The sequence below is a fragment of the Mercenaria mercenaria genome, chromosome 1 (genome assembly GCF_021730395.1).
Source record: "Mercenaria mercenaria strain notata chromosome 1, MADL_Memer_1, whole genome shotgun sequence".
In the NCBI taxonomy this organism is placed as follows: Eukaryota; Metazoa; Mollusca; class Bivalvia; order Venerida; family Veneridae; genus Mercenaria; species Mercenaria mercenaria.
The window spans coordinates 7366689-7390403 of record NC_069361.1 but is presented as its reverse complement, the minus strand read 5'-3'; the positions used below and the strand labels follow the sequence as shown (position 1 = coordinate 7390403).

The following is a 23715-nucleotide window of genomic DNA, read 5'->3' as shown; positions in this document are numbered from 1 at the left end:
ACAGGGAAGTGTAAGGGGAAGGGTGCTCTGTAGTTTGCCAGATCTCTGTGCCAGTATCTATGCTTATCATTGAGTCAATTCCATGAAATACAACAATCTAAGTAAAATTTTACTTATTTATATCAAATTGCAAGCACACTTCAGGCCCTCAGATAGGTAATTGAGTCCAAAACTTATGTTTTTGACAAAAAAGACAGGTAAGATTATTTTTGTACATGCATATACATAGTAAAATATATTAAGTGCCTAAAATCTGCAATGTTGTTTTTCTACACAATTCAAATACAAAAACATTCTGAAGTTTTGAAACCTTCAAATTTCATGTAGAAGAAATACAACTATTATAAATTGAAGATGTTTGCCTCTTCATAAATACACATCATAAAATCTCCTTTTTACTGTCCATATAGAAAGTTGATTAATGATAAATTGCACAATAATGCTAAATAACTGAGTTGAAAGTACTGCAAATCTTAATCAAAGGCCTGAATGGCCTGAGTCGGCTAATGATTGATGTACTGACAGTATAGTTTACCAGTTTCAGTTTGTTTTTAGTTTTTTTTCTTAAAATTTCATAACACAGCTCGATATTTACCCAAAATATTATATCCGGATACGATTACACTTTTCTCCAGTTTGAACAATATATTTTATAAGTTGTGATGATACGAAGACATTTAGCAGCAATTGGCAGTATCTGACATTGAAGTTTACGGTTAAATTACCTCTTATTTAAATCTTTTCATAAAAAATTTGTTTCTTTTTGCCAAACATAGACGATCTACTTTCGATTTCAAAAACTACAAGAAAATACAATTTAATGTTTCGCCGATTTGTTTATTTCTCGAAAAATAAGAATTAAAATCATTTTTAATATCTGTAGTAACTAAACAAACCAGTAAGAGCTTCTTCTTCCGATAATTTATCCGTTTACTGACTGCAAAATTCATGTGTGTGTGTGTAGAAACCCACGCAAAGTTTATAGAAATCATACGATGCGTGTATACGTTCAATGTGGGAGAATTAAGGCTGATCGGGATCGGCTATGTTACCTAACGCATCCAGACGATTCAGATTTTGTTTTTAAAAAAGCATTGTGTGCATTTCTGTAATTTTATATACGTTTAGAAATTATTAGACATGCGTATTTGCATTATTTCTATACATAATTTACGCTAATACGCATCTTATCTGGAGCCCTGTGGAACTATTTTTGATCTTTCGCTGGATGTTACGCAAGCTTTGTAAGCCTGCGCAATTCATAAAATGCACATTTATGCTTAATGAGTTACATTCGAGTATTGCACAATTACAAGTCATAAATATGACAGATTACATCGTATATTGGTCATAGCAAAGGGAATTCACGCAACTTAACTTCATTCTTGCAGTGAACTGTTTGAAGTTTGAGAAATCTAATGGAACTACATCGCTTCACTGTGTTATTTGGTCCATTTAGACTTAGAGAATCGCTGGATAGCAAGGACTCGTCAAAACGATTACATCGTTTAGCCGACTCAAAAATCTTCAGGTATAAATATTATTTCCCAAACTTTTAACCATAACTAATACAAGCCACACATTTCCATCCATATCTGTAATTGTTGCCATTGCTCTCACATACCTTGTCATTTCAGACATCAAGAAATTTGTCAAGTATGGCATGGCACATTTTGTACATCAATAACTAGTTTTAATACTAAATGATCATCTTATTTTGGTACTTGAAATTTGAATAAACAACACTTAGTAATTTTGTAAATGTCAAGTTCACAAAACATGTCTGCAGCAGTTTTAAATTTACACAAGAGACAAACTATTGTAAAGTCCTACAAATACATCCAAACAAAATTTCAGTTGTGCTAATAAGATACTGTCTGCCTTCTGTAGTGCGTGTTATAATTTCCAAACACAGCTTAGCTCAACTAATACTCGTGTTTCAGTACATATTCCCACACATTTATCCAACTACATTCCTTGTTAAGCACAAGTAAGAAATACTAAATGATCCTTACATCAGATCTAGGCAGCACATCTGACATCCAGAAGGATACAGTGCCTTTCTCCAGGTTTGCAAAAACTATTGCCAAGTACAATTCCAAACACATAAGAAATTACTTCACCTTTCAGTCAACTTTTTTGTAAACTCATTTAACATTTCATACATGTCTTTTGCACAAGTGATCTGATGTTTGACTGTGACCAGGAATTGTGGGTACGGTACCGACTGCTGTTCCGACATCGTCATGTCTGACTTTGGTATTGTGACTGGGAGTGGCGTGTATTTGTTACTATCTATCTGCTGTGCCTGCATCTCTAGCGCTAAACGCTGAAATATCAAAACAGAAAGTTTGATCTATCATAATTCTCTTTTGGCTTTTAAATGATGTTTAATGCGCCAAAAATTTGATTAATATTAACTGCATACACAAAAGATATTTTATTAATTTACTGTATGCCTGAAGAGTAAAAATATTTGAACGATGTGTATCCATGACACTGGTGCCCCTAAAATACTGTCACTCTAAGGTCAAGTTACTAGTTTACAATGCAAGACTAAGTAAACTTATGTATGATCTTGGCTTGGGGATGTAGGACAAGTGCAAACCTATAGTTCCCAAAACTGGTGTCAACCAGTAGGGGACTTAATATAAATGTCCAACATAGAACTATATGAGCCACACTATGATAAAACCAACATAACGCATTTGCGACTAGCATGGATCCAGACCAGCCATCGCATTATTGCTGTTCGCTAACGGTTTCTCTAATTGCAATAGGCTTTGAAAGCGAACAGCATGGGTCCTGGTCGCAAACGCACTTATATAATGTTGGTTTTCTCATGGCGCGACTCAAATAAAGAAAGTACTGTGAAATCACTAAGGACTGCTTTTCATGCATTTTGTGGTTGCATTAATCAAATATATTCAATCCTGTCAAACAAATTAAATTCACATTAATTTCATCTTCAAAATTTGAAATCAACAAATTCATACGCTCAAGAAACGGCCTTCTTTTGTAAATGGCAGTAAAGTTGGTAAGCAGCTAGTAGTTGGTAGTTTAACAATCAAACTAACTACATACTAGTTGCCAGTTGCTGATACAGAATTTATTCGAAAATTTGGTTATTTGTTTAAACTCAAAATAAAACACAGTCCAGCAAATGTTATCAATTTGAAAACCAGTTTTTATTCAGCCAAGTATCCAACTTCTTACTGGAAGGTAGTTAGTTGTTCAAATTTTGAAAAAGTCTGAATCTAATCCTACAATTTAGTACTTAATTTGCTCTTAGAAATCAGTATCAAACACTGGCAACTAGTATGTAGGTAGTTATTCGACTGATCAACTACCAACTGCCTACCAACTTTACTGTCATGCCTTGAAAATGAAATGATTCACAGTATTATAAATTACCAAGTTGACTTCTAGCTGATCACAGATGGCATAAAATTCCTCAATACTTTTCTCATACACTTGTTGTAGACCCTCCTGCAGTTTACTGAAATAAAAAAAAAATAATCTGGCACTACTGTCTGATCCATCTTCTGTCAAGAAGTTTTTCGTTAAACGACATTGTCATTCATATTATACTTTGTTTCCTACAGAATAGAACCTTTCTAAATTTTCAAAATGTTGTGATTACTTATCTCAGTATATTTTCCATTGTAAATTCCAGCCATTTTGTACACCAAAAAGTTTCAGAATAAGCATTTTATTCATAGATGGATTGCTATAAATCTGTTACCATTTTAGAAACATTTCAATGTCCGAAAAGATCTGTTGTTTTTTTAAAGTCACATATTTTAATCAAAGCCTTGAAATGTCCGATGGTTGCGGGTTTTTGCTAGATTTATTTTCTGTTTAAATGCCAGTCTATGAACATACAGGAATGAGAAACAAATACAAATTTTATGTGCCTCATATCTAGGGGTGTAACGATACATCGAACTATCGATGCATTGCGATACTAAGTGTCCCGATAGCATGCATCGATAGAAAAGTCACGATCCAATAACAATCGCCGATAGTTCCTTCAACAATCGATAGTTTCGATAGTTTTGAAATTTTAGTAAATACAGAAATAATTTATAATTTATAAACCAAGAGCCAGCTTTCATTTGCGCTTCGGAAAATGTTTACGTCTCCATTACAATAATTACCCTCACGGAATTTAACTACCATAAAGGACTGAGAAGTCTGGAGATAATTAATAAATTTAGTTTCTTAGAAACTTTGATTAAATATATTTAAATAACCTGTTAATCTTAGATGAGAAAATGTACTATGAACATGGAGAAAGAAGGATACTTGTATTATACAGCAAACTGTTCAGTAGGGCCCTTCATTTAGTGCTGGTACACCTTAAACCGATCCGTTAATTTTCGTCTTTTTCGATGCTTTGGGTTATTAAACATGTTGACACTCGCAACAAAATGGCCGATTCGTTTGAGTATACCTTGCATAGGTTTATTGTTTTACTTATTGTTCCAAAGCTAAGGAAGTCAAGAAATATTTAATGTTAGAATTATTTCTGTCCATTTCATTTATACAAACATCTAAATGTGTGTTAACAGCAATTATAAACAGTGCCGTCTCTTACACTGTGTAACAATGCCAGTTGGTAGCTTTACTGTATAAAATAGGATGGCCGATAACTATTGCAATAGTATCACAATAGTAACCTGCAATAGAATAGTATCCCAATAGTTTTTAAGCAATATCAATAGTATTGCGATAGTCAAAATTGGCCTCAATAGTCACCCCTACTCATATCTAAGATGAACTCTGCCTGACCTAGCTTGTGATATAATCATGGGCTGGAATACCTTATCATTGATAGATCTTATATAATCTAAATGGTCAGTGTGAGTGGATACAGGTTGTTTAAGAACTGCTTGTTCATTGATAATTCATCCGCATTGTTCATGAATGGGACTACTTTGTGTAGCACATTCACATCCTTTGGATGTGATTCGGAATAAAATGAAGATGCTATGATTGTCAGAAATACACTTTAACTTTGGTAGCGGGATAAATCCGCAACCAAAAATGTTCATGGGTCTGAATTTTACACAGGGAAAATACATTTTTTAGTTATGAAACTTACAGCACAAAAGATAACTGAACAAGGAGCTGCGTTCAATAAACGCTCGATGCCCCTGGTGGCATCCTTGTCGATAGATTTTGCACCTAAGTCCAAAACAAGCTCAAGGTCAAACTGAGGTCAGGTGATGTGTGAAGATGAGGAATGGTCACAGTTTACATCTGTATTAGTATCAATTCGTTCTTGTAAGGGGTATTGATGCTAGACAAAACGGTCCCATTTGGTTAACCAAGAGATGGCCCATATAAAGCAACCTAAGTCCAAAATGAGGTCAAGGTCAAACTGAGGTCAGGTGATGTCTGAAGATGAGGAATGGTCACAGGTTACATCTGCATTAGTATCAAGTCATTCTAGTAAGGGGTATTGATGCTAGACGAAAAGGTCCCATTTGGTTAACCTCGTACGGACGGACGAACGAACAGACGGACAGGACAATCACTATATGCCTCTCGCCTCAGTAGAAATAAAACAAGAGCTGTCTGATGACAGCGCGCTCAACTATTCGAAGAATTGATTGATGAATGGGGTCAAAATATTTCCACGGATATTCAGACAAAAGAAATAAATAGATTAGACAAACAATGTTCCTGTATTACTTTGATTTCGATAAGTCTTGCACTAAATGACAATAATTATATCAGGCAATTTCAAAGTCCAAAAAGGGCCATAATTCAGTCAAAATAGTTATGTACTCTTGCCTACAGATGGAAATCATAATGATAAACAAGTGTTCAAAGTTTAAAAGCCATATGTCAAATAGTTTTGACAAAACATGGACTTGTATGAAAACAGAACCAATTTCAAAGCGCAAAAAGGGCCATCATTCAGCCAAAATGTTGACAGAGTTATTTTCTCTTTCCTATAGTTAGAGACTAGCTATTATACTAAACAAGTGATAAAAGTTTCAAAGCCATATGTCAAACAATTTACAAAAAATATGAACTGGTACGAAAAACTTAACCAAGATTTCTAAGTCAAAAGGGGCCATAATTCAGCCAAAATCCTTGATGGAGTTATGTACTCTTGCCTATAACTGGACATGGTGATGGTAAACAGGTGTTGAAAGTTTCAAAGCTTTATCTCAAAAGACTTTGTCAAAATATGAACTGGTACGAAATATTAACCAAGATTTCTAAGTCGAAAGGGGCCATAATTTGGCCAAAATCCCTGACGGAATTATGTACTCTTGCCTATAACTGGCCATTGTGATGGTAAACAAGTGTTGAAAGTTTCAAAGCTTTATCTTAAAAGACTTTGTCAAAATATGAACTGGTACGAAAAACTTAACCATGATTTCTAAGTCAAAAGGGGCCGTAATTCAGCCAAAATCCTTCATGGAGTTATGTACTCTTGCTTATAACTGGCCATGGTGATGGTAAACAAGTGTTGAAAGTTTCAAAGCTTTATCTTAAAAGACTTTGTCAAAATATGAACTGGTACGAAAAACTTAACCATGATTTCTAAGTCAAAAGGGGCCATAATTCAGCCAAAATCCTTGATGGAGTTATGTGCTCTTGCCTATAACTGGCCATGATGATGGTAAACAAGTGTTGAAAGTTTCAAAGCTTTATCTCAAAAGACTTTGTCAAAATGTGGACTGGTACGAAAGACTTAACCCAGGTGTGACGCCGACACCGTCACCGACGCCGATGCCATGGTGAGCAGGATAGCTCTACTTATTCTTCGAATAGTCGAGCTAAAAACATCCTACTACGACCACGGCAGTTCTTAAGAATGATGTATCATTACTCTGGAACTTGTTAAATAAAATCAGAATTCATGAAAACCCTGTTACTGATTTGTCGATCAAACACTGTCTGGTAATCTTAAAGCAGCATGCCTCCAGATTTGGCTGAAAAATAATCTTTCTTTCAAATTGAAGTTTGGTCATATTACGAACATTAGAATATGAATTTTTGTTTCTAAAATATTTTTAAAATTCCAAATCAAGAAAAAAAGATGACCGCATGGAAAAACATCGAAATTTAAACAAAGTAACGATCACACATAACACTGAATAACCGTCTTCATTGTATGGAAACACGCGGTGACCGGTAACTCAGTTTTAATGCATGACATGCTTATTTCTTTACTCTATCACGTTTTACAAAATATGTAATATTGGGAATGCGGTGGGTTGGGTAACGCCGATGTCAGGATTTTCGTTTCGGACCGATTGAGTTATCAAAATTTCAGGAGCACTGCGCATGGGGAATCGAATCCTGGACTGCCGCGGCAATAAAGACATTTTCCCGCCGTCATAACCAATAGCGCTATAGCTGAAGTAGTGAATAATGACTTCAAAATATAGATATTTATAATGGAGACAGTTTACCAGGTGTAAAAGCGTGACAAACGTTTTTCGATTTTCATCGCAAAAAGTAGTAAAAACAGCAAATTCTCATGTGTTTCCGTAACATAAAGTTTGTCAGTAATTAAGTTTTAAAGCCTTCTTAAGAAATATAGCATTTATTTCAAGATATCTAAAAAAAAATTTAAAAAATTTTGTCGAACGATTTGGAGACATGCTGCTTTAAACTCTTTCATAACAATTTCATATATAATACTGCATATATGCAAGTGCTCCACAGATCCTGTATATTTTATACTAAAACGATTATGACTTTTAGTGAACTAAAAATGGAGTAGTATCCATATTAGGAGCTGCATTAATTATTGAAGCAATGAAGTAAAAGATGGAAGTTGCAATGTATAGTGCCCACTGAATGGTCTAGTGGACCAGGTGAGGCTCTTATTCAGAACTTCAACTTCACTTGCTACAGAAAAGCAGCCAGGGTTTCAGACCTCTATGGCAGGGGGAAATCCCTAACCCCAGCCTTTAATGAAATCTCTGCATATCCTTGTATTACAAACTAGTAAATCAGTAATTGCAAGGAAGGATTAAATTTTGTGAATTATTCAAGGCATAGATTTAGCCCACCACACCAAATGTTTCAGTTTATTTTCTAGGTAAAGAATAACTTACTGGCCTTCCTCTGACATGGAGTTTTGATGTAGAATCTGTCCTGCTACTTTCATCAGAGCCTGAAAAGTTAAAAAATACAGTTACTATCAAAACATCTGGAGAAGAGAAGATAAAAGAAAATGCTTTGCTAGCTGTTTAACTTGCATGCAGGAAATACTGTAATAGGGCCAGTACATCTGAATAATGTACGGTCAAACTTTGTTTGCTTGACTCATTTGGAACAGCAAGATTTTTCGAGTTACTGTAGTGCAAGTCATCGAATAAAATGCATGAATTATGTAGGGATTTTGCCTCGACTTGAAGACGAGTTCGAGCAAAGGGTGATTTACAAATGGTCTGAGTTTAAGTTAATGAAGTTGACTGTAGTACTTTCTAGAAAAGTTTTTTTCTCACATCTTATTTTCGTGATAAAAATTTCAAAATCCTGAGGAATATTAAGAGGATTTTCACCCAAAGTATAATTCAAAACAGCTATAAAGCTTGAATTCTTAACTACACAAATAAGTATGTTGTCTTATCAAATTGTGAAATAAATGATGCAAAAATAGCCAAGTCTACAGTACATTTTTTTATAACACATTCTTGAACGCACATGAATGTAATAGCTAAACTGTTCTCCTAGTGTGAATAGGTGGACAATGATCATTGTCCAAGTCGCTCACCAAAGTACCAGTATATATCAGATTAAAACAAGAAGCTGCGTTCAATAAACGCTTGATGCCCCCGGTGGCATCCTTGTCGATACAAAGCAACCTAAGTCCAAAATGAGGTCAAAATCAAGGTCAAGGTCAAACTGAGGTTAGGTGATGTCTGAAGATGAGGAATGATCACAGGTTACATCTGCATTAGCATCAAGTCATTCTAGTAAGGGGTATTGATGCTAGAGGAAACGGTCCCATTTGGTTAACCAAGAGATGGCCTATATAAAGCAACGTGTCCAAAATGAGGTCAAGGTCAAACTGAGGTCAGGTGATGTCTGAAGATGAGGAATGGTCACAGGTTACATCTGCAATAGTATCAAGTCATCCTAGTAAGGGGTATTGATGCTAGACGAAAGGTCCCATTTGGTTAACCTCCAATGGACAGACGAACGGACGAACAGACAGGACAATCAATATATGCCTCCTGCTACAGTAGATGCTGAGGGCATAAAACAAACAAATGATTGCTCTCAAAACTAAAAGTAGTAGTATCACTGACCTTTAAGGTAAGCATTGCATGTGACATGATGTATTGATGTATTATATGGTGAATTCTATGTCAAGTAATTGAATACCCATTCATACATAAAAATGTCCTAGATGGACAAGACAAAATAACCTCTAGTAGTGATCTATTTTTTACAATCTAGATTACCAAGCTTTCAAATTTCCATAGGTAATATAAAGATAAACATTCTGCCAGATTTCATTCAAATCCAGTAGGAATACTGCATATAGAAAGTTATTGTAAGAAGATTTTTTTACCCAAGATACCCTAGTTCCAAGCTCGACTTAGATATTGCAAAGGACAAAATATCATAAAGAACAAGTAACACCGCCTCTGGAGCATTAACAATTTTTTTCTCCAGTAACATTGTTTCTGATCCCAGAAGACCAAGTTTCAAATTTGACCAAAATTTCAAATGACCCAATATTTAACTTCTCAGAGATTTTATTGAGGTAAACGTTCTGTCAAAGTTCCATGAAAACTAGTACAAGATTTTGACCTCTAGAGTTTGTAATGTAGAACTGTGGATGATGGACATACGATAATCTACCTATATATTAACAGCCTACCTTTAGCCTGTGGTTCAGGTGAGCTCATATGTAAGGCAATTAACCTAAAATATACCACAAAATTGATGACAGTGCAAAAGTTGTGCATAAATGTCTCATATGATGAAACATACAGAACATGTTACCACCATTACATTAGTGATGTATAATAATGCTTAAATTCTATAAACAGCCTTGTGCATTAAAGCCAGCTTTGCAACATATTTGGAAATTAATCCAACAGGAAACCTATAAAAGAAAAGTCAGCTGAGTGGAAGTTTCCTTGTACATATTAATATTATTACCGGTTTAACATTTTTCAGTCATGTAACAGCATTCAGCCAGCCTTGTGCTACTAAATTCTTTACTTGGTCTAGAACTTACACATCAATGATGTGGCAAGAAAGTGGCACAAAAAAGTGGATTTCATAAATCAAAATGAAATATAATATCTTGTTCCCCTGTCATATTCATTAAATGATATAGAGTTGTCCTTATGTACCTGTCATGAGGTCAACAGAAAAATACTTTCTGCCTGTAATTCCTATACTGACCAGTAACATATCACAATTTGAATATTAAAGTTGCCCTTGTTAGATGAGATATCACGAATAGGGGATGATCAAAATCCCCTCAGCAGAAATAAAAAGGTATTCAAAATCCCCTCAATGGATAGTCAAAACCCCCTTGGCAAAAATGATGGGATGGTCAAAATCCCCTCAATATGATAATAATCCCCTTTCCTCAAACTTCTAATTTTTCTTTGATCTTTGTCATTATGAAGACAGCAATTGTGTTGAGTTAGAGGAGACTATTAGGAAATAGCAGTTATGTGGAGAAGGGGAAAAGACACAGTAACTGAATAAAACATTGTCTTATTTTTGATAATTGCATTTTTCTTTTAAAGAGCTATGTAAACATGAGCTGTCACAGGAGACAGCGTGCTCGGCTATTCCGATGCTGGATAGTGAAACTGGCCACATCTGAGGAAACTGGAGCTCTGGAGTGTTTAATGACTCCAATGATGGATAAAGATATGCCACAATAGCTTGAGTCTGTGTCAACAATATTAAGTAATAAGAGAAGTAAAGATAAAGTGTATCAAAACACTATGTAAGTATAATTCTAAACAAAAAGGGGGCATCATTTATAAAAAAATTGGTGGATGAGTTATGCACCTTGTGTCATATGATGTGGGTAATGATGTGGAACAACTACTTTAAGTCTGAATCAAATCCATTTCGTAATAACTGAGATATAGTGAAAATGCATCAAAATTAACCTTAAATTCTAAGTAAAAGGGGACATAAATCTTGAAAAATTGGTGCCAGAGTTATGCACCTTGTGTCATACTGATGTGGGTGATAAGGCGGAACAATCTTTTAAGTTTGAATCAAATCCATTTAGTAATAACTGAGATAGGGCAGCCCTTTTTTTACGCCGATTTTGGGGCCGATATTCGGCCCCATTCCCCAGGCAAAATAATATACTTTTATCCCCAACTGCACTAAAAAATTCCCTAACTGCAAGTCGTTTTTGATCAGTGAATATTCCCACCACCGAGTGATTAATAGATATGCATTTTTTTTACTGACAGTGTCTCTATGTATATGCGTTCTAAACGCCGCAGTTGGAACATCTCAGATATTACCGTTAGCATTGTTTAAATTAATCAGGGATCTCCCTTTCCAAAGAAAAGCGTTTCCAGAATTAAATAACAAGCCAATTCGTGGGACAGATATTCATAAGTTACTTTAAATAACAAGCAGATTCACGGAAGTAATGAACGAAAAAAAAATCTGAAGATAAGTCAAGCATTTGCAAAGAATTTAAAATGCGTGATCGTAAAAGACACATACGTAAGATTTCAGTTCATTTCAGTCGATGCAAATATTTCAATCGTGTTCATTTCATTCGATGCAAAGATTTCAATCGTGTTCATGTAGGTTACATTATAGTCGCGTTCGGAAAATTTAAGTGAAGAAAGTTTGAGATACAAATGAACTAAAGCACTTCCTTTGGTTCCTTCAGGTGCCCAATGTAAAGCATTGATACACTGGGATGAATTCTTTAAAGCACCTCCCAGGAGCTTCAAAACAAGGTGCTAATCATACCTTTAAGTGGTATTTTCGCTATACAGTAACATGTATCAAAAAGATTTTACGGTAAATTGAAATTTATATATAATGAAATTTTAAGCATTTAAAAAGCTTTTTAAATGTCATAAAATACAATAGACAACTCTGTTTTTGATAAATGACCTTATATTAAGTTTGAAATACAAAGGTCAAAAATAAATAGCTAAATATTAATGCTTTATAAACATCTAAGTAGTGAAAAAATGCCCATTAAAGGGAGATAATTCAAAAATTGCAAACTTTTAAAAGAATAATTTTATACATTGAGCAATTATTTTTGCTGGAAAATGATGAAAACATTTTAATGAGAAGATAAAAAACTATTTTTGATCCAATGTGATATTAGGATGAAATGGTTCAAGGGCAAATTGCTTGGTTAAAATATATAAAATTAAATAGAGATTTAAAAGAAAAAATAATGGCTACTAATTCTGGCACTTTGGGCTATGAAATGGTTCCAAGATTTTGCAATTGGCTAAAGTCATGGCTAAAAGTGTGAAAGAGCCAGGGGAGGCCCTGCAGATCTTACTCAATCTGTGTTTTTGTTTTTTTTAATAAAAAATATCCCCAATTTGGCATTTTACGACGTAAATTTCCCCTTCTGAAAGGACCCGCCACCCTTCCCCAAAACCATAACAAGAGGACCATGATGGTCCTGAATCGCTCACTTGCCCCCACATGAACTGAGTATGACGTCGTTTTTTTCTATCATTTGACATAGTGACCTAGTTTTTGAGCTCATGTGACCTACTTCTGAACTTGACCTAGATATCATCAAGATAAAAATTCTGACCAATTTTCATGTAGACCCATTGAAAAATATGGCCTCTAGAGAGGTCAAAAGGTTTTTCTATTATTTGACATAATAACCTAGTTTTTGAAGGCATGTGACCCAGTTTTGTACTTGACCTAGATATCATCAAGGTGAACATTCTCACCAATTTTCATGATGATCTCATGAAAAATATGGCCTCCAGAGAGGTCACAAGGTTTTTCTATTTTTAGATGTACTGACCTAGTTTTGACCGCATGTGACCCAGTTTCGAACTTGACCTAGATATAAAGGTGAACATTCTCACCAATTTTCATGAAGATCCATTGAAAAATATGGCCTCTAGAGAGGTCAAAAGGTTTTTCTATGTTGAGACCTAGTGACCTAGTTTTTGACCGCAGTTGACCCAGTTTCAAACTTGACTTAGATATCATCAAGATGAACATTCAGACCAACTTTCAGACAGATCCCATGAAAACTATGGCCTCTAGAGTGGTCACAAGGTTTTTCTATTATTTGACCTATTGACCAAGTTTTTGATCGCATGTGACCCAGTTTCAAATTTGACCTAGATATTATCAAGATGAACATTCTGACCAATTTTCATGCATATCCCATGAAAAATATGGCTTCTACAGAGGTCACAAGGTTTTTCTATTATTTGACTTACTGACCTAGTTTTGATCGCACGTGACCCAGTTTCGAACTTGATCTACATATCATCAAGATGAACATTCTGACCAATTTTCATACAGATCCCATGAAAAATATGACCTCCAGAGAGGTCACAAGGATTTTCTATTATTTGACCTAATAACCTAGTTTTGGATCGCACGTGACCCAGTTTCAAACTCGACTTAGATATCATCAAGGTGAACATTCTGAATAATTTTCATGAAGATCCCATGAAAAATATGGCCTCTAGGGAGGTCATAAGAATTTTCTATTTTTAGACCTACTGACCTAGTTTTGGACCGCAGTTGATCCAATTTGGAACTTGACCTTGATATCAACAAGATGAACATTCTGACCAATTTTCATGCAGATCCCATGAAAAATATGGCCTCTACAGAGGTCACAAGGTTTTTCTATTATTTGACCTACTGACCTAGTTTTTGACGGCACATGACCCAGTTCGAACCTGACCTAGATATCATCAAGGTGAACATTCAGACCAACTTTCATGAAGATCTTGTGAAAAATATGGCCTCTAGAGAGGTCACAAGGTTTTTCTATTTTTAGACCTACTGACCTAGTTTTTGATGGCACGTGACCCAGTTTCTAACTTGACCTAGATATCATCAAGGTGAACATTCTGACCAACTTTCATAAAGATCCCATTAAAAATGTGACCTCTAGAGTGGTCACAAGCAAAAGTTTACGGACGCACGCACGCACGGACGCAGCGCGATCACAAAAGCTCACCTTGTCACTTTGTGACAGGTGAGCTAAAAAAAGGGCTGTAGGGTGAAAGTCTATCAAAACTTTAACCATAAATTCTCAGTAAAAAGGATAATTCATGAAATATTGGTGTGAGAGTTATGGCCCTTGTGCCATATGATGTGGGTAATGATGAGGAATAACCATTTTAAGTTTAAAGCAAATCCATCAAGTAATTACAGAGATAAGGAGAAAAAAGAGAAAGTGTAAAAAAAACTTTAATCAAGGTGGGGTGCAGAAGGACGCTGACACCGGGTTGAGTAGGATAGCTCTCAATATACTGTATAGTCCAGCTACAAATAACATATAACATTTCAATTCTTTCTTTTCTTATAGCGCATACTTTTGGTAATGTTGCACACACTGAAATAATTCATTTAGCAGTTCATTTATTTCATTCTTATCACCAGTCCAAGATCACTCAACAAGTCCTTAATTAAGAGACTGAAGCTATTGTCAATTTGATCAATTAAGGGGTTTATCACTAACATGATTAAATAATTGACCCTGACAAACCATTACCATTATTTGTTTTTATATTTTTCTATATTGATATTTTTTTCAACAAGCTGAAATAGTAATTATGTCTTGATTTTATTAAAATTTATAAAATCAGAATGATAATACGGTTTCAAGAATGAAATTTTGCCTCACAATTTCATATCACTCAAGGGGATTTTGACTAAGCATCAAGGGGATTTTGACTACACATTGAGGGGATTTTGTCTACACAATCATTTTTGCCGAACAGATTATGATCACCCTGTCATTTTTGTTGAGGGTATTTTGACCACTATGTCATTTTTCAGCGAAGGGGCTTTTGACTGAGAGGATTTTGATGTACAAAGTCACTACACTCAATGAGACATCAGCTGATTGGTTACAAAATGTACTGCTTTGAATCATAAAAGTTTCTTTAAAATCTTGAAAAGTAATGTTTTCTGTGCAATTTGAAGTATTTTATAGCTGCCTGGCTCAATATCTAACTCTGAATGTAGTGAAGTAAGTACTAGTTGGAAATTCACTACTGAATTCCATGCACAGTTGAGGGTGGTTGTCTTTGAATGGAAAAAGAAAAAATATGGATCGGGCATACCTTAGTCTTAACTAATTTGACGTGATCCAAGGAAATATTGAGTTATATTTTTATGGGCAATATCTCCACTCACGTCTAACACTTGAAAGACCAGAATAGTGGAGGATATTTCCGATTAAATTTTCATCGCTGCCGATTTGGGTTTAAATATGCTGATTTTGTTGCAAATACAAATAAAACTTGCACACATGTATCTAAAGGGGATTCAATTCATCATTAATTAATGTAAAAATTATCAAATAATTTCCAAAAGTACAAATGTTCTGATGGGTTAAACCTAAGTATGTACAGTACACAATTAACTGTAGCGGTTCTCGTATCAGGTGGCCACGGTAGCTCAATTGGTAGAGTAAGTCGAAGGTCTGAGGTTAGAGTCCAGTTCGGGGCTGCATATATATTTTCCTGAGACTGTTACAATTGGAGGTTCTACCGAGATGTTCACCATATGAGCCCATGCGGGGCGAAGCAGTTTGGCTGGGCATGTGCATCTGAATTCAGTTAACAGTCTGCGGCAGACGTACATTGGCCAGGAGTGCCAATGTCTCACAATAGTGGGGAAGGTGTGTAGCGGTTTTTCGTATCGGGTGGCCTCAGTAGCTCAATTGGTAAAGGGTCGCCACGGTAAACTTTCTGAAAAGAGGGTACATGTACCAACATACGTCAGTAAATGTGGGTACAATATACCGGTAAAAAAGTTGGGTACAAACCATACATACTTTTATTCAGCCTGTAATATTATTGACAGTGGCTTGTTTTACACATGCACCACAGGGATACAGCTAGAGCTTACATTAGAGGTCACTTCTCCTCCAGGAAAAGTAGAAAATTGGGGAGACTTCTAGGTGAAGTAAAGTGTTTCCTTCAAATTTATCATTTCAAACTCAACATAAAACCCACAGCTGCAAGTAAACTTGTGAAGTGATTTGGAAAGATTGCTATACTGTTCTTGTTTATGGATAAGAACTATTAATGTGATCATTTGTTTTCTTAGATACATCATTTCCCATGCAATTACTTCATTCCATAATTCTGAAAAAAGCTGCTTTAAAAGAGTTTTTATAAAAAATGTATTTTATACTTCTTTGTTCTCACATATAGTCATCAACTGAGCACGAACAGTATCAGCCTTGAATAACAAGAGCACCGCCTTGCGGGTGCTGACGCTCATCTGATTTTTTTTGTATAATAGAAATATTGTCCTACCCATGATTTTCTAAGTCTAAAAAGGGCCATCATTCTTGCAAAAAGCAGGATAGAGTTATGTTTCTTGATGTACAGTGTCCACTTATGATTGTGAAAAACTGTTGCAAGTTTTAAAGCAATAGGTTTGATAGTTTATGAGAAAAGTTGCCTTAAACATAATACTCAACCAAGAAAATGATTTTCTAAGTCCAAAAGGGGCAATAATTATTGCAAAAAGCAGGATGGAGTTATGTTGCTTGCTGTACAGGGTCAGCTTATGATGGTGAACAAGTGTTGCAAGTTTCAAAGCAATAGCTTTGATAGTTTAAGAGAAAAAGTTGACCTAAACATAAAACTTAACCAAGAAATCTGATATTTTCTAAGTCCAAAAGGGGCCATAAATCTTGCAAAAAGCAGGATGGAGTGTTGTTTCTTGCTGTACAGGGTCAGCTTATGATGGTGAACAAGTGTTGCAAGTTTTAAAGCAATAGCTTTGATAGTTTAGGATAAAAGCTGACCTAAACATAAAACTTAACCAAGAAAACTGATTTTCTAAGTCCAAAAGGGGCAATAATTCTTGCAAAAAGCAAGATGGAGTTATGTTTCTTGATGTACAGGGTCAGATTATGATGGTGAACAAGTATTCCAAGTTTCAAAGCAATAGCTTTGATAGTTTAGGAGAAAAGTTGACCTAAACATAAAACTTAACCAAGAAATCTGATATTTTCTAAGTACAAAAGGGGCCATAAATCTTGCAAAAAGCAAGATGGAGTTATGTTTCTTGCTATACAGGGTCAGCTTATGATGGTGAACAAGTCTTCCAAGTTTCAAAGCAATAGCTTTGATAGTTTAGGAGAAAAGCTGACCTAAACATAAAACTTAACCAGGCAACGCCGACGCAGACGCCGACGCCGACGCCGACACCGACGCCGACGCCGACAACCGCTCAAGTGATGACAATAACTCATCATTTTTTTTCAAAAAATCAGATGAGCTAAAAAGTAATTTGTACACAGCAAACCTGTCAATGCAACCTGTCAATTTCTAAATATCTATAAACAAGCAGCTTACGAGTCTTCCCTTTACAATGGAGACCAAATAATTGTGTGCTAGATGCAGCCGACCGCTTAATTATTCAACTTACTGAAAAAAAGTTCAAAATTGTTGTAACCATGTCGCTGATCGGTGTGACACCTAGCAAATTGTCAACAGCTGAATTGCAGTAATTTGCATGTGTGGATCAAAAATAAAGTCAGGTTACTTAAATTTCACCTCTTTATGGACGAACAATGTATTTTCTGTTAGATTTTTTACGTGTGCATTGTACTCGCGGATTTTTAAAACATGCGTGCAGATAAAAAGCCTAGATTTCCGTGCATATAGAATCGGACGAAATCAACACCCGTATACATTTTTGTATTTTGTTTTCGCTATTTTAAGTGAAAAAAAGTTAAGTTTACAATATCACTCATATATATAAGGATTACGGTACCGTAATCGTAGCCACTGCCATTAAAAAGCACCCTGTGCAAGTTTAATGTTTTTGAACTAGGCCACTGTGCTATTCCAGAAAATATCCGCACCCCCCTATGGAAGGCATTTCAACCCCCAAATACGTACTCACCTTGGACACACCCATAAAACACCCCCTTGGACAAGCATAAGAATGGAAAACACCCCCGTGGACAAAGTAATTTTTACACAGTGTATCCCCTGGACAACCTATACCTCAGTTGTAAATGGGCTTTTATTTAAGCCGATATCAAAAACATGAAATACAAAATATCAAAACACATTTAGTTAGTTGACTAGAATTGTTAAAACACAGGGGCATAGGGACCATTTGAGCATTGGGGCGGCAGAGGGGGTGGGTTTGGGAGGGCATGTCCCCCTCCTATAAATGGGGTCCGAGGTGGCCCCGGGAAAATTTTGCATATAGCTAGAGTAAATGGTGTAATCTGGCGACTTCTTGGACTGCTCAGTATCTGTTGAACATACTCGTTTTTTTTTTCCGAGTTTTCACCCCTATTTACAGTTTACTATGTTTAAACACTGTAATGGCGGTACAATGTTAGATACGGACAATGTCTTGCCAGGGTAAAACCAGTAATGTCTAAGTAGGGGATCGAGCACAAGACCCTGACTTAAAGGGGTAATTCAATCCTTATAGCATTTTAGTCATTAAATGGCATTATAAAGGTAAAACGCAATTCACTGTTTTCTTTGAACCATTGAGGGTCCTTTTTACCAAATGATCGATTTGGAAATGCAAAATTGCGAGGCTGATTGGCCTTTTATATTTTTATGTAGAAGCTGTAATACTTGTTAATTTTACTAGATCTGTAAAATCTACGAGGATTTTTCTACATTTTATGCGTTGAATTTAATCATTATGATTGGTGCCTTTGATTTTCAAACATGTTTAAGTGTCAAAAATATTTAATTTAATATATTTTATGTAAAGGCATCTAAAGATCCCGATTTGCGTTTGTGTTTTACTCAATATAATATTATACTTTCCTTTCTTGGGAGAATTTGAGACACAACATTAATTGCATTAACATTGCAATTAATTGCAATTTTGGCAGTAAACAATTATAAACGATTAACTTTCATTAATTAAATTAATGTATTGCCAATAATCCGAGTCTTGGTCATTGCGGATTATCGATTTTGTACAATACCCTGTCACCAAGCAAGGTGTCAGTGATATGACAAGATTCTGTGTACATATCAGTCGCCGATGCACTTCATGATAAATGGAAGACCGCTGTATTTATTTTCAATTATATTTTCTAGCCTTTTCAAAAATTTACGAGTTCAGCATTTCGCCGCTCCTCGAAATATTGGGGCGGCAGGTGCCGCCCCTGCCCCTACGCCCTTGAAACATAGATCATATAAATTTTATTTTATCTGGGAAATAAAATAGAAGAGATCGTGTTTGTACACAAATCCATTACATATTCTACTTTTAGAACTGATAAGACAAAGATTGGGTGGGCAGACGCCGAGTGTCCATGTTTTTTTGTTAACAGTGATGTTTTTCTAGCGGCTTAAACTTTCTTAAAACACAAATGATATCAATAATTTTTTGATCAATGGAAAGGATATAAAACAAGCTATTTATTGATAACTTTTAATTATTATTTCGAAATAAAATGGATTAATTATGAACACTTAACTTGCAGTGTTTTTCTAAAAGTTTGGAGCATCGCTACGCAGCAATTAAAATCATATGTCATTTAAAACGATTATTCATTTTCAAAAGATATTTGAATAAAAAAATATGAAAATCGTAAGCATTTCAAAACTTTTTGAATTTTTAAAATACACAAATGAACGAAAAAGTTATTAAAAATTCTGATTCCATATACAAACGATGTAAAAATATTTTGTTTTGCCCACCACCAGATAAACAGGTGTTGATGCGTGACGTCAGGGCGATCTGGCCTATTCCGCCAAATACTATAGAAGGCATTTTTCCAGAAAAAACACTCCCCTGGACAAGCCATCTCAAAAGACCCCCTTGACAACCTGTGGCAGGCATTTTTCCTAAAAACACCCCCCTGGACAAGCCGTCTCAAAAGCCCCCCTGGACAGGGATGTTAGTCAAAACGTCCCCTAGTCAAAACACCCCCCATTTTGGTCAAAACGTCCCCCTTTTCTAGTCAAAACAACCCCCCTTCCAAAAATTACCAGGTCAAAACACACCTCCCCCCCCCCATTAAAAATTACATAGTAAATGCATATTAATTAAGTTGGTAAATATCAAATGTTCATTATATTGTTTTACATGCATAGTCTTTAATTAAAATGTTGTAAACCATTAGTTTTAGAATGTTATAGCATTGTTGTGAAATTATATCTGGTGTTTATATTGTGAAAAAGTGATGTTTCTGTTATTTATTAATAAAATTAAATGAAATTATAATGTTGTTATGTTATAAATGAAATTGTTACAACTGCATGAGGACAAAGGGATAATGGATCATAAAACAAGATGTTTGTAAACAAGTATCTAAAGTTTAATCGCACAATAATTAAATAACGTGGAAAAAGTAATAACTATTATATTCAACCACTAATTTACTTAGTATCCTAGTGTATGTATACTGTCTGTCTCTGTGAATAAATGTGTTGGATTGTTATTTGTTTAAATATCGGTGCTTTTATAAGATAATGTATTTATGGAGTATCCTTGCATTAAGTGTAGAAACTAAGTCAGACCGCATCAACATGCCATTGCCTGCGACTCGTGTTGCAGCTGGCAACACAGAACCTGTGACACAGGTAAGTTATATTCATGTTATTATGATTATTATTGATTTCTTGAATTACTAGACTTCAGTAAACAATATCTTTTGCGGAATACTTATCATATTGTCTAACTACTTTTTTGGCAAATATATAATTTTCTGGCTGAACTATACATCATATATACATTATTCAGATATATACATTATTTAAGGAACAAAAAGGCCCATTAATAACCTAGAATTATACAGTTTGTATGTTTACATTCCATTAGCTGACCAAAATCTGATTACCTACTTTTTACCATTTAATAATATTTTTATCTTATTTTATAAAATATTGTAAAATCTGGTCAGAAAGAAATAAACAATATACAGATCATAATCACATTATGAAAGCAAACAAATTCAAATATACAAGTAATCAATGCATTGTCAAGTTAATCCAATCAGAGGAGGTAATATGTTATAACAGGAACAGATTGCAATAGGTGTTAATTCAATCAAGAGATTCTGTATATTGAATGGAATGAGAAATAAATGATAAATATTTATTTTAAAGTACCAGAAATAAAAAGAAATAATGGGTCATTCCATGAGGAAACCTGTATTAGTGACAAAAAAAATCGAAATTAAGATAAAAAATATTCATTAAGAACATTCTTTTATCATTAAAATCTTAAAATTTGAAGTAATTATCTTCACTATTTCAAGAGTTACAAATTGAAAGCATTATGACATTGCCTTGTATGGCATGTATTTTTCAAGTCATAAATATAACAAATTATACGTATCACGTCTAAACATCATACATCTGAATATTTAATAACCATTTTACATGGTATTACTGAAAAATAACTTGAGCGTATATTTTTGGTTTTATATTGGACCTGTAATGTAAAATATGGCAGAATTTGATTTGCCTTAGATAACTGTTTTGCAATATATATGTTTCTAGTTTCTGCATGAATATTAGAAAAATAATGGTTTTCCAGTATTTTAAATACTTATTACGCAATTACTATATCATGTCACTAATAGGTTTTCTCATGGAATGGCCCATATATAGATTATTTACTATTTATTTTGACAGAACATATAAAATTTTAGTATCTGTAATCATTCAGTCATTGCAGGTATTTCAGCAGCAGCAGAGGAATCAGAGAATTTGAAGAGGTTAGTGTCAGAGTTTGCCTACGTAGGATTCGTAGGATTCAGCGGGAAAAGTATAGGTCCATGCATTGGCCAGAGCTTTGGACAGGTGATTATGTTCATGCTATTAGTATTTCACTGCCTTGATGAAAATGTTTCTGAATTTTATAAGACTCTTCTCTTCCAGCAACAGCATGATAAGAGATTTTTTTCGAAAAATTATTTACAGTTTGTGTAAAAGGTATTATTATTTATAGTTTGTGTAAAAAGGTATTATTCTTTTCAGTAATATCATTCTCTTACTATATTTTTACAGTTACTTATGCATAATTTGTCATTTCTATCTCCTATAAATGTTTCTTATGTCTTTTACAGCTACCGTGCAGGGGGTATGTCTGCGAGTTCCTTGCTAAAAAAGATGAGCACCATTTACCTTGCTAAAAAAGATGAGCACCATTTACAAACCCAGGCTCACCACAACAGTACAGGAGGAGGAATAATTGTGATAAAAACATTAACTAGCATAGGAGTGAATTTGACTTCTTGATGTTGTGTAACTGGAACACTGTGAATTAATATTGCGATATGATATTGTAAATTTGACTTCTTGGTGTAGAACAGTGAATGAATAGTGTGATATTGATTTTTACTTAGTAACTATGCAGTTGTGACTGTTCTGATGTTTTATTAATGTTTTATAAATAAAGTTATAACTCTGATCTGGATTGTATAGAAGAAAAGATTTTCCCTTCACAAATGTTCACACCTTATCACTGGTGATTAATGGGTTTATAACACCTACTAATATTAAGCCCTCAGCTCAATTAATGCACAACCATGTATAGTTGATAGGTGTTGATTGCATTAATTCAGGTGCTAATAAATCAACTTTGTGTATTATCAAAACACAATCCATACGTTTCAAAGCCTTTAAAAGATATGAATTAATTAAAAAGAATTAATAATAATACAAAAAAATAGGGGGACATTTTGACCAAATTCTAAACTGAATGGAGGACGTTCTGACCACAATGTGGGGCATTTTGACCAGGGGACGTTTTGACTAGGGGACGTTTTGACTTGATACCCTGGACAGACACCCCTAATTTTTCTCGCGAATACGCGTTTCAAAATAAAACCTACACTTACAACAAGAGATTCTTTCAATCTTGGTAAAAGAAGCTGCTTTATCTTTATAATTGGATCTACTTCTGCTTCCTTTTGTGCTTGAACCTGTGCAGCAGGGTTTTGTGGAGGAGCTGAAGGATTGGCAGATTGCTGACCCATGGGTGCCGCCATTTTCCTGCTTACGCTAAAGTCTGGATTCCGGAATTACCTAGGCGTACGGTAATTACACAATAAGCCTCAAACGATTGTTATTTCTTGCATACCAGACGGGGATTTCCGGTGTTTTTACCGGTGCTGGAAAAATCCATTTTACACCCCGGGGTGTAAGATGACTCTCGTGCTTTAAATGACGTATTTCAAACTACGATTTATGTAGTAATTCATATTTTATTTAAGAAAACGGAATAAAAATCCAATACCTTGACAGTTCCTTTTTATTCCTGATGGTATATTTCTCGATTCAAAACACGTTATTTTATCAAAAAATCATAACGTTAAGCTGCAACTGATACATCAAAACCGGAACTAAACATTGTTATTTGTCTTTGAAACTTCATGACGTCTTTCCTGTTTACGGACGTTGGTTTCCCGCGCTTTGTTTAAATACGCTGCCTTAAGAAATAGTTCTAAAAAGAAAGCCGTTCTATTGATTTTATTTTTATTATTATATCTTGATATCGGTATGCAAGAAAAAGATTCTGTCACTG

At 34.8% G+C, this 23715-nt stretch overlaps 1 protein-coding gene across 1 annotated transcript; it reads right to left on the bottom strand.

The window, feature by feature from the left end:
* Window positions 1-240: 240 nt before the first annotated feature.
* LOC123545061 (mediator of RNA polymerase II transcription subunit 29-like) lies at window positions 241-23330 on the bottom strand. The gene is made up of 4 exons (XM_045331331.2): window positions 23030-23330; window positions 8091-8149; window positions 3415-3499; window positions 241-2329 (listed from the first exon to the last, which is right to left on the bottom strand). Exons 1-4 carry the CDS (start codon window positions 23177-23179, stop codon window positions 2120-2122), a joined length of 504 nt encoding a protein of 167 aa, XP_045187266.2. The 5' UTR covers window positions 23180-23330; the 3' UTR covers window positions 241-2119.
* Window positions 23331-23715: the final 385 nt, after the last annotated feature.